Below are 11948 nucleotides of genomic sequence, written 5' to 3' on the forward strand. Positions count from 1 at the left end.
CTCCCTCAGACCCAGGAGTCCAGGCCCCCGGCCCCTCCTCCCTCAGATCCAGGAGTCCAGGTCCTGTTTCTTTGGACCCAGTTCTGTGGCTTGGGGTTCTCTTGCCCCCCTACTCACCATAGATAGACTTGGCGCTTGGCTTCGGGGCAGCTTCTGGGCTGGTGAAGAAAAGAGGGGTGAGAGAGACTGTGGAATTGGGGGCAGATTCTGTGGAAATGCCAAGGAGGGCAGCCAGGACTTTATTACGAGGGTAATGCAGAGCCATGGAAAGTTATTATTTTCAGCTCAGAGGCAGAGCTGGACTTCAAGAAGACAGGTAAGGCGGTGGTGCTGGGTGGTAGGGGAGTGCGGTCTCGACCGTGGCATAGTCCTGGATTCAAACCCCTGTCTACTGCCTCCTTGCCTTAAGACCTTGAGAAGAGGTCTTCATCTCTCCTGCCTCAGTTTCTCCTTCTGTAACATCCATCTAGCAAGGCTGTTGGGCAAATTCAGATGATGCAGGTGACATATTTTGAAGCCTCGATAACTGTTATTATCATTCTTAAGATGCCGCCAGGGCTTAGCACACAGAAGTTGCTCAATAAATGGGAATCATTTACAATAGCATTAGTGGTATCTGAAGTAGACAGGAATTATCTTCTTCCCCTCCCACTCCTCTGGGCCAGGCGCTTCCCAGCCACATCCTTCTCTGTCTCCTTCTGTCCCCAATTTTTTCCTAAGGTTACCTTTCCCAAGCAGAATCTTGAATCCCCACTTTCATGTAAATAACAGAAGCTCAGAGATCAGGTGGGGTCAGGGGTACCAAAAAACCCTTTTTTGGCTGCTCGTGGTGGCTCACGCCTGTAATCCCAACACTTTGGGAGGCCGAGGCAGGAGGATCACCTGAGGTCAGGAGTTCGAGATCAGCCTGGCCAATATGGTGAAACCCCATCTCTACTAAAACTACAAAAATTAGGCGTGGTGGCAGGCGCCTGTAGTCCCAGCTACTTGAGAGGCTGAGGCCAGACAATCATTTGAACCCCGGAGGCAGAGGTTGCAGTGAGCTGAGATTGTGCCACTGCACTCCACCCTGGGCAACAAAGCAAGGCTCCATCTCAAAAAAGAAGAAAGACAAGAGAAACCCTTTTCTCCAAAGTCTTTTCCTCATCTTGCTCCTGCCAGTCTGATGTCACCACAATTTGATTACCTCTGGGCCAGAGAGCTCACTACCTACCATGCAGGTGTTTTGACTCATCTCTCTTTGTTTTTCTCCCCACTTACTCTCAGGCACTTGAGTCTTCATTATCGACTGCCTTGATTTTCTAGCAAAGGTTCAATATTTACTAACAAGATAACAGTAGAAGTAGCAGCTCCTATGATTGAGCACCTGCTGTCAGAGAGACGGTGGTTGGCTAAGTCCTATAATGCACTCTCCCCCAGTCAATGTTTCTTTCCTTTTCTTTCCTTCCTTCCCTCCCTCCCTCTGCCCCTTTCTCTCTTTCTTTCCAGACAGTCTCACTCTGTCACCCAGGCTGGAGTGCAATGGCATGATCTCCGCTCACCGCAACCTCTGCCTCCCAGGTTCAAGTGATTCTTCCACCTCAACCTCCTGAGTAGCTGGGATTACAGGCATCTGACATCATGCCTGGCTAATTTTTGTATTTTTAATAGAGACAGGGATTTTCACCATGTTGGTTACGCTGATCTCGAACTCCTAACCTCAGGTGATCCGCCCATTTTGGCCTCCCAAAGTGCTGGGATTACAGGCATGAGCCACTGTGCCCGGCCGCCTATCCGGCCAATTTTTCAAAATTGTCCCTGTTTCACAGAGGAGGGGCTGAGGCTCCAAGAGGTGATGTCCTTTGACTAGGGTTACATCAGCACTGAGTATGAGTGCCCAGCTGGAGCTCAGGCCTGTCTGCTCTTCAGCGGGTGCTCCTGACCCCAGGCTGGGCAGGGAGGAGAGTGGCTCTGGCTTCCTCCTGAGTGTCCGGGCTTGGGCCAGGCCCATAGTCTGCGCTGCAGGAAACAGGATCTGCAGGTGTGGGTGAGGAGGCAGGGGCAGGGGCAGACAGGAGGCGGGCTGTGGCTGTGGCTGGGGGCACTTACCCGGTGGTGGTGCTCATGGTGCTGGGAGGGGAAGCCTCTTCCCACCTCGAGGTGCCCTGGGAGCCAGCAAAGATGTGAGGGCCCAGACAGTGGGAGCCTCTAATTCCTACCCCAGCCTCCTCCCTCAAGCAGGCGTCCGGGACCTAGCCCCTCCTCCCCAGACCCAGGAGTTCAGGCCCCCAGCCCCTCCTCCTTCAGAATTAGGGGTCCAGGGCTAGACCCTCGTCCCTCAGACCCAAGAGTCCAGGTCCCCAACCCCTCCTGCCTCAGACCCAGGAGTCCAGATCCCAGCCCCTCCTCCCTAGACCCAGGAGTCCAGACCCCAGCTCCTCCTCCATCAGACCCAGGGGTAGAGACCCGGCCCCTCCTTTCTCAGACCCAGGAGTCCAGACCCCAGCCCCTCTTTACTCGGACCCAGGGGTCCAGACCCCAGCCCTTCCTCCCTCAAACTGGGGTTCAGGCCCCAGCCCCTCCTCCCTCAGACCCAGGAGTCTAAGCCCCCAGCCCCTCTTCCCTCAGACCCAGGAGTCTAGGCCCTAGCCCTTCCTCCCTCAGACCCAGGAGTCCAGGCCCCAGCCCCTCTTCCCTCAGACCCAGGAGCCTAGGCCCCAGCCCCTCCTCCCTCAGACCCAGGAGTCCAGGCCCCTAAGCTCTCCTCTCTCAGACCCAGGGGTCTAGGCTCCTGTCCCCTTCTTTCTCAGACCCAGGGGTCCAGGTCACCAGCCCCTCCTCCCTCAGACCCAGGAGTTCAGGCCCCCAATATTTCCTCCTTCAGACTTAGGGGTCTAGGAGGCTAGACCCTCCTCCCTCAGACCCAAGTGTCCAGGCCCCCAGCCCCTTCTCCATCAGACCCAGGTGTCCAGACCCCAGTCCCCTCCTTTCTCAGACCTAAGAGTCCAGGACCCAGCCCCTCCTCCCTCAGACCCTGGTGTCCAGAGTCAGCCCCTCCTCCATGAGACCCAGGCATCCAGACCCCAGCCCCTCCTCCCTCAGACCCTGGAGTCCAGGCCCAGCCCCTCCTCCATGAGACTCAGGAGTCCAGACCCCAGCCCTTCCTTCCTCAGACCCTGGAGCTCAGGTCACCAGCCCCTCCTCCCTCAGACCCAGGGGTTCAGGCCCCCAATCCCTCCTCCTTCAGACTTAGGGGTCCAGAGCTAGACCCTCCTCCCTCAGACCCAAGAGTCCAGGCCCCTAGCCCCTCCTCCAGGAGACCCAGGCGTCCAGACCCCAGCCCCTCCTCCCTCAGACCCTGGTGTCCAGGGTCAGCCCCTCCTCCCTCAGATCCCTGGCCCTTTCTCTCCCGACCTGTATCTCCTCACCGGCCTGCTCAGGCTCTGCCCTGCGCTCTGCTGTCCTTTTCCTTCCAGGCTGCTGGCCCCTCCTCCTGCTCCCTCCCAGGGCCATCCTGCCTCCGCCTCGCCTCCGCATACCTGAGCGTTCACCTGGCACCGCCTGGCTGGAGTGTCCCTGGGCGGGGCTGGCAGACAGATCTAGGAGGGGGCTGGGAGGACCTCAGGGGATCCGGGAAACCTAACTGTCTGCCTTGTAACAGCAGAATAATAACAACAAATTGTAATTTGATGTCAGGCTTGTTCACAGGTCAGAGTTGAAAGCTGTCTTTTAAAACTTCCTGGAAATTCTAACAACGGGAGGAAGTTCAAGGTTGGATTTCTGCTTGACAGGTGAGGAAGCTGAAGGCTAGAGAGGGTGGGCAACTGGTCCGTTTCAGCACTTGGTGAACCGGGATTTGAACCCGGGGCTGACCTGTCTCCAGAGCCAGTAGCACTCCCTGTTCTGTGGCCACCTCCTGTCCATGATCACTGGCTCTGCCCATGCCCTCAACCCCCACCCATCCCATTCCCCTCTTCCTTTGGAAATTTCCCTCTATGATTCCCCCATTCTGATTAAAGCTAAGATTTAGTTTGGTAAGTGCCTGGCCCAGCTCCAAGGACATCACAGAAATGAATAGGCTTCCCAGGCATAAACACCTTCCTTTCTAAAATCAGTTTTTGAGAACTCCCTCCATGCCATAGAGCTTACGAGTAAAGCTATCCACATGATTTCTCCCCAGAGCCCCTGAGGGGAGTGTGTCTGGGTGGGAGGCTGCCTTCATTTCACAGATGAAGAAACAGGCAGAGAGGGGTTAAGAAACTTGAGTGGGCGCAGTGGCTCATGCCTGTAATCCCAGCACTTTGGGAGGCTGAGGCAGGCAGATCACCTGAAGTCAGGAGTTCGAGACCAGCCATGCCAACATGGCGAAACCCCTTCTCTACTAAAAATACAAAAATTAGACAGTCATGGTGTTGGGTGCCTGTAATCCCAGCTACTCAGGAGGCTGAGGCAGGAGAATCGCTTAAACCTGGGAAGCGGGCTGGGCGTGGTGGCTCATGCTGTAATTGAAGCACTTTGGAGGCCAAGGCGGGTGGATCACCTGAGGTCGGGAGTTCAAGACCAGCCTGACCAACATGGTGAAACCCTGTCTTTAAAGACAAAACAAAACAAAAACCTGGGAAGTGGACGTTGCAATGAGCTGATATCACACCACTGCACTGCAGCCTGGGCAACAGAGCCAGACTCCGTCTCAAAAAACAAAAATCGAAAAAACAAAAAACCAGCTTTCCCAAGATTACCTCTGCAGCAAGTGGATGATGAGAATGTCAGACTCCAACACCAAGATCCCAGAGAGCAGAGAGCAGGGAAGGTGTGGGTTTGAGTCCTGCCTTTGCCACTTAGTAATTCTGGTGTTAGTCACTGGTACATGTATCCTCTTCTCAGTACATCATAAATGTGTTGGGGGGTGTGTGTGTGTGCATAATCCTCACCACATCCTATGGAATGGGTCCTATTATCCCCATTTTACAGATGAAGAAATAAAGGCACAAACACGCTAATATATTCCCAGCCCCACAGCAAATATGTGGAGCAGACGGTGGGACTCAAACGCCGTGCAGTTTAAAACTTTGCATGCTTTCATGCTACCCTCTGCTGCCACCTTAGGATCCTACTCTTTTCTAGCTGTGTGACCCTGGGCATATTACTTCTCTGTGCCTCAGTCCTTCAACTGTAAAATGGGAATAACAATGTTGGAATATTTTTTCTTTTCTTTTTTTTTTTGAGACAGAGTCTCTCTCTATTGCCCAGGCTGGAGTGCAGTGGTGCAGTCTTGGCTCACTGCAACCTCCGTCTTCTGGGTTCAAGCGATTCTCCTGCCTCAGCCTCCCGAGTTGCTGGGACTACAGGCGCACACCACCACACCTGGCTAGTTTTTTAGTATTTTTAGTAGAGACAAGGTTTCACCATATTGTTTGGTTTTGAACTCCTGACCTTGTGATCTGCCTGCCTCAGCCTCCTAAAGTGCTGGGCTTACAGGTATGAGCCACCATACCCGGCCTTTTTCTTTTTATTGAGACAGGGTCTCGTTCTGTGGCCCAGGTTAGAAGGCAGTGTCATAATCACAGCTCACTGCAGCCTTGACCTACTGGGGCGATCCTCCCATCTCAGACCTGCCTCCACCCTCCCAACCATAGGCAAGGACCCTAGTGGGCACTACCATGCTTGGCTGATTTTTTTTTTGGTGGAGATAGAGTCGCCCTATATTGCCCAGGCTGGTCTCCAGCTCCTGGGCTCAAATCATCCTTCTGCCTTGCCCTCCCGAAGTGCTGGACCACAGGCATGCACCAAGGTGCCCAGCTTACTGGGAGGCTCAGGTGAGATTGTACAGAGTTGGCCACACGGTACCTGGCACAGAGGAAATGCAAGGCCGGCGTTAGCGCTGGCGGAGGTGGTGGGCTTTCTTCCCGTGTGTGCTGCAAGGGAGGTCATGGGCAGGAGGCTGCTGAAGGTCAGGACAGGCTGCGTGGAGGAGGAGGGCAGGCCAGGGGTCACCTCGTAGGGCGAGCTTGAAAGCCAGTGTCAAATCCTAGAGGATGAGGGGTGTTCCCGGCCATGAAACTGCCTGAGTGAAGCAGGGAGGGCTGCTGGGGTGGGCAGGGGTCTGCTGGGTTGCGGTCCCCAGCAGGTGATCCTCGTGTGTACAGCAGGGCGAGGGGCAGGTGGGGGTTGGAAGAAGCGCCCTTATGCTTTTCTTGCTTTCTTTTGTTGTTGTTTTTGTTTTTTCCGAGACAGAGTCTCACTCTGTTGCCCAGGCTGGCGTGCAGTGGCACGATCTCGGCTCACTGCAACCTCCGCCTCCCGGGTTCAATCGATTCTCCTTTCTCCGCCTCCCGAGCAGCTGGAATTACAGGTGCCTGCCGCCATGCCTGGCTAATGTTTAATATTTTTAGTGGAGATGGGGTTTCACTGTGTTGGCCAGGCTGGTGTCAATCTCCTGACCTCCCAAAGTGCTGGGATTACAGGCGTGAGCCTCCTCGCCCAGTTTATGCTTCTCTTCCTTTGGCTTCTGCAATTCTGTGTTCTCATCACATTCATGCCACAAGTATTTTCTATGCTTGACCCTACCTGGGTTGGGGTTTGGGGGAGGGAGCAGACCCCTGCCCCACTGACAGAGGAGAAAACAGAGGCTCAGAGAGGGAAGTCAGTAGCCTAAGGTGACAGCAGCCCTGGGCTGTGACACAGATGCAGATTTCACTGGGCCTGGGCTCATTTCTTGATGTGCAAGTGGAGAAAACCACCTCACAGAGACACTTGGTGTGAGTCCGAGGCCTCTTGGGTCTGGGGTAGGAGGACTGGGAGCTTGGACTCCTGGGTCTAAGGGTTGGGGGTCACTGGGGGCCTAGACTCCCGGGTCTGAGGGAGGAGGGACTGAGCCTGGACTCCCGGGTCTGAGGGAGGAGGGGCTGGGGTCTGGACTCCCGGGTCTGAGGGAGGAGGGGCTGGGCCTATCTCCTTGCTTTGGGGGTGGTGTAGGCGGCCCTCCAGGCCGTGGTCTGGAGCAGCAGGTAAGACCGAAACCGGAGCCTCCACCCTAGTCCCAGGGCCTCTTTCTTCCTTCTCTGGCCACAAAGGAGGCCCCTCCCTCTCTGTAACCCATAGCACCTGGTTCCCAAATAGCAGTCACAGTGTCCACCCCTGCACAGTGTGACTCAGCCGGTCCAGGGCGGGGGCAGCGAAGCCCTGTCTTGGCAACTCACCAGGGAGACCCATCACTGAGGAACCTCCCCACGCCTGGCTATTCTGTCATGGCCCCTGTTCCTGGGTGAGTGACAGGGCTCTGTGTTCAGGGTTTGCCTCTATGCCCAGTCTGGGATAGCTGTCATGGGGGCTGGATTTTTCTTTCCTCTGACCTGGGAGGTCCCCGAAACAGAACAGAATTCCCCACTGGGGCTTGAAGAGCTGAGACTCCCCCGAGTGTCATGTTTGAAACCACTCCCATCTCTTCTCTAATCCCCACCCCACCCCAACACATATCCTCCAGTCTGTAGGATTTGCTAATAAATTCATATGACAGCTGGGCACAGTGGCTCATGCCTGTTACCCAGCATTTTGGGAGGTCAGGGTGGGTGGATCACTTGAGATCAGAAGTTCAAGACCAGCCTGGCCAACATGGCGAAACCCTGTCTCTACAAAAGTATCCAGGTGTGGTGATGTGCGCCTGTAGTCCCAGCTACTAGGAAAGCTGAGGCAGGAGAATCGCTTGAAACCAGGAGACAGAGGTTTCAGTGAGCCAAGATCATGCCACTGCACACCAGGCTGGGTGACTGAGCGAGATTCTGTCTCAAAAAAAAAAAAAAAAATTCCTATTGACAAGGAGAAAAGTCAGATACCCTGGCAATGGGAGCTAAGGCATGTTCTTGAGAAGGGGGGAGGTAATAAATTAGATGGGGGCTGGGTCTCAGAGAGAGAAAGCTACTTACATATGAAATAATTAGGCTGAGTGTGGTGGCTCACACCTATAGTCCCAGTACTTTGGGAAGCTAAGGCAGGAGGATCACTTGAGCCTAGGAGTTTGAAACCAGCCTGGGCAACATAGGGAGATTCCATCTCTACTAAAAAAATTTAAAAATTAGCCAGGCATAGTGGCATGCACTTGTGGTCCTAGCTACTTGGGTGGCTGAGGTGGGAGGATTGCTTGAGCGTGGGAGGGCAAGGCTGCAGTGAGCTGTGATTGCACCACTGCACTCCAGCCTGGGTGACAGAGTGAGATCTTGTTTCAAAAAAAAAGGAATTTATTCATTCAATACATAGTTCCTGAGACAAAATTGGTGCCTCACTCTAGACCCTGCTGGTGTGCACAGTCATAATTCATGGAGATATGTACACTAATGGAAGTGTGATTCAGGGCAAGGTGTATCCCCAGAGAAAGCCCTAATCCGGCTTTATGGGTGATAGTATAAAGCACAGGAGCCTTTTCTGGTTAAGGGATAAATGGATGGGGTTTTGTAGGATGAATAGAAGTTTGCCAAGGACAGTGAAGCAAAGATTGACATTCTAAGCATTGGGAATGTTCTATTCAAAATTCCAAAGTGATGTAGTAGCAAATACTTAAGCACCTACTGTGTGCCAAGCATGTTTTAAGTTCTGCAGATACAGAGGAGGAGGAGACAGATGAAACCCCAGCCTTTGTGATACTGTCATCCTAGTGGGTGTGGTAGGAGATGAAAAAGTAGACACCTACATGAATAAGACTTTCAGACTGTGCTAAACGCTGTGGAGGAGACGAAACACAGGTGAAGGGATGGAGTGACTAGAAGCAAGCAGGTGCGGCCACTTCAGGGACGGTGGTCAGGGGAGGAGGTGGCATCTGAGCTTTGACCTGAATTTTGAGAAGCCAGGAATGCGGAGAGGACTTCAGGCGGAGGAGACCTTGGGGAGGCTGGCGGGTTAAATCTGCAGGGGTGCGGCTGACCACAGGAAGTAAGGTGTGTGACAGTCACGCTGATGGTGACAGCACTGACAGCAGCAGCCAGGAGGGTGGCTGAGTGCTGACTCTCATGGGCTGTCCCAAGCCTCAGTTTCTAGGGTTCCCAGTCTGTTTGGGGAGGCGAGGAAAACGCAGGCAGCTCTAACTGCGATGAGAGAGGTCTCATCGGCAGTGTTCAGGAAGCCCAGGCGGGTCTCCTTCCTAACTGCAAGGGGTTTGGGTAGGTTTTTCCTAGGCGTTCCTCTGAGACCAACCAGCCCTGGCGAGGGTGCAGGGAGAGGGAGGGTGGGTCTGGGAACCGGCCTGGCAGGAGGAGGAGGAGGCGGTGGAGGAGGGAGGCTGGCGGCGGGCGGGAGCTGTTTGTTCTCTGGGAGGGATCCTGGCAGGGCGGTTTGGGCAGCCCTGTCCTGAAACTGGAGGAGCTGGGCTCCTTCCCAGGTCTGTGGGGGCTGGGTCAAGGGAGCGGTGACGGGGACAGGACCCCAGACAGACTTGACTTTGGATCCTGGATTGGAGCAAGTGACTTTACTCTCTGCTCCCTGAACCCCAGGGTCTTCCTCTTTTGTTTTTCTTTTTAATTTTATTTTACTTTAGGTTCTGGGGTACATGTGGAGGTCATGCACGGTTGCTGCATAGGTGCATACTATATCCGGTATTTCTCCCCGTGTTATCCCTCCCCGCCCTTCCCACCCCCCGCTGTCTCTCCCCTAGCCGCCCCCACAACTGCCCCCACTGTGTGACCTCTCCCTGAGTCCACGTGTTCTCATTGTTCAACACCCACCTATGAGTGAGGACATGTGATGTTTGGTTTTTTGTTTTTGTGTCAGTTTGATGCGAATGATGGTTTCCAGATTCATCCAAGTCCCTGCAAAGGACACAGACTCATCGTTTTTTATGGCTGTGTAGTATTCCATGTTGTATATGTGCCACATTTTCTTTTTTTTTTTTTTTTTTTTTTTACTTTTCGTTTGTTCCTCAGCTGGAATACATTTTCTTTTTTGAGACTGAGTCTTGCTCTGTCACCAGGCTACTAAAGTGCAGTGGCACGATCTCAGCTCACTGCAAACCCCACCTCCTGGGTTCAGCCATGAGGATTCTCCTGCCTCAGCCTCCTTCGTAGCTGGGACTACAGGCACCTGCCACCATGCCCAGCTAATTTTTGTATTTTTAGTAGAGACGGGGTTTCACCATGTTGTCCAGGATGATCGCGATCTCTTGACCTTGTGATCTGCCCACCTTGGCCTCCCAAAGTGTTGGGGTTACAGGCGTTGAGTCATTCCTCTTTGTTTTTTTGAGACAGAATCTCTCTCTCTCACCCAGGCTGGAGTGCAATAGCACGATCGATCTCAGCTCACTGCAACCTCCGCCTCGCGAGTTCAAGCGATTCTCCTGCCTCAGCCTCCTGAGTAGCCGGGACTACAGGTGCATGCCACCATGCCTGGCTAATTTTTGTATTTTTAGTAGAGATGGGATTTCACTATGTTGGCCAGGCTGGTCTTGAACTCCTGACCTCGTGATCCGCCTGCCTTGGCCTCCCAAAATGCTGGGATTCTAGGCATGAGCCACCGCTCCCGGCCAAGTGTCTTCCTCTTTCAAATGGGCATAAATCCTAGTACGTGTGTGAAGGCCTGGTAGGAGGGTTGGTGCGATGAGGCAAGGATAGTGATTAGCCCAGGGCCTGGGGGCCGGCGCGGTGGCTCACGCCTGGAATCCCAGCACTTTGTGAGGTCGAGGTGGGCAGATCATGAGGTCAAGAGATTGAGACCATCTTGGCCAACATGGAGAAACCCTGTCTCTACTAAAAATACAAAAAAATAGCCGGGCGTGGTGGCGGGCAGCTGTAGTCTCAGCTACTCAGGAGGCTGAGGCAGGAAAATCACTTGAACCTGAGAGGCGGAGGTTGCAGTGAGCTGAGATGGCACCACTGCACTCCAGCCTGGGTGACAAGAACAAAACTCCCTCTCAAAAAAAAAAAAAAAAAAAAAAAGTTAAAAAACCTGGAGAAATCATTCTAGTTACTACAGGCATGTAACTAATTATTGTAAAACCCAGTGGCTTCAGGCAAGGACCATATTTATTTTGCTCAAGAATCTACGGTCTGCACAGGCCTTGGTGGAGTTGCTTATCTGTGTGCCCTTTGGTGATGGCTCGGGAAGAAGCTGGAGAGGGGCCTGGGCTGGAAAGACTCCAGCTGGAGTCTGGGACAGTTGGAGCCCCTTGGCCCCCGTCCTTATTTCGACAGAGCTTTGGGGTAGCTAAACTCATCTTACACTGCTAAGGGCTCTCAAGATGGGTGTGGGGAGAGAGAGTTGGGGGGAGAGGGAGAGAGAGAGGAGAGACAAGAAGAGAGAGGAAGAAAGGAGGAGAGAGAAAGAAAGAGGAAGGCGGAGAGGGGTGAGAGATGGGGGAGAGATGAGATAGAGGGTGAGAGGGAGAGAGAGACGGAGAGAGAGAGAGCGAAAAAGGACAGAGAGAATGAGAATGAGAACTGGGTGCCATAAACCCTCTGATGCGGAAAGCAAAGGGCATTGTGGCAGAATCCTCTCAGCACCTGGGACAGCACCCAAAGCTGATTAGGAACTTGTTAACAAAGAGAAAAATGGTAAAGGGGTGGACAGCCCACGGAGAGTCCAAATAGATGTTCTAACTCCCTTGGGTGTGTCTGGGAATCAGGTAGGAGGAGGTCCTCAGAGGACAAATTTGCACGCATTGTTCTCTTTGTGGTAACAGTGTTAACGGCCAGCAATGTTCTGGCACTTACTATGGATTAAGTCCTTGTTATGGATGATTTCATGTCATCCTTCCAAATTCAATGACAGGGGGCCGGCCACAGTGGCTCACGCCTGTACTCCCAGCACTTTGGGAGGCTGAGGTGGGCAGATGACCTGAGGTCAGGAGTTTGAGACCAGCCTGGTCAACATGGTGAAACCCCATCTCTACTAAAAATACAAAAATTAGCCAGGTGTGGTGGTGTGCTCCTGTAATCCCACTACTTGGAGGCTGAGGTAGGAGAATCGCTTCAACCCAGGAGGTGGAGTTT

The 11948-nt window shown here is 53.5% G+C and overlaps 1 protein-coding gene across 2 annotated transcripts in view; it reads right to left on the reverse strand.

Annotated features, from left to right (window-relative positions):
• The window catches only part of EPS8L1 (EPS8 like 1), a 14073-nt gene extending 10416 nt beyond the window's left edge, over positions 1-3657 (reverse strand). The window contains exons 1-3 of one of the 2 annotated variants that reach the window (XM_032263106.1): positions 3408-3657; positions 2089-2144; positions 118-158 (exon numbers count right to left, since the gene is read on the reverse strand). In XM_032263106.1, the coding sequence (XP_032118997.1) occupies positions 118-158; positions 2089-2105 (58 nt within the window). In that variant the 5' untranslated portion in view covers positions 2106-2144; positions 3408-3657. Of the gene's footprint in view, positions 1-117; positions 159-2088; positions 2145-3393 lie in introns of both variants that reach the window. The other variant, XM_032263104.1, reaches the window with a different exon arrangement.
• Positions 3658-11948: the final 8291 nt, after the last annotated feature.

Source organism: Sapajus apella, unplaced genomic scaffold, assembly GCF_009761245.1.
Source record: "Sapajus apella isolate SASKATOON/1434 unplaced genomic scaffold, GSC_monkey_1.0 scaffold135, whole genome shotgun sequence".
Classification (NCBI taxonomy): Eukaryota; Metazoa; Chordata; class Mammalia; order Primates; family Cebidae; genus Sapajus; species Sapajus apella.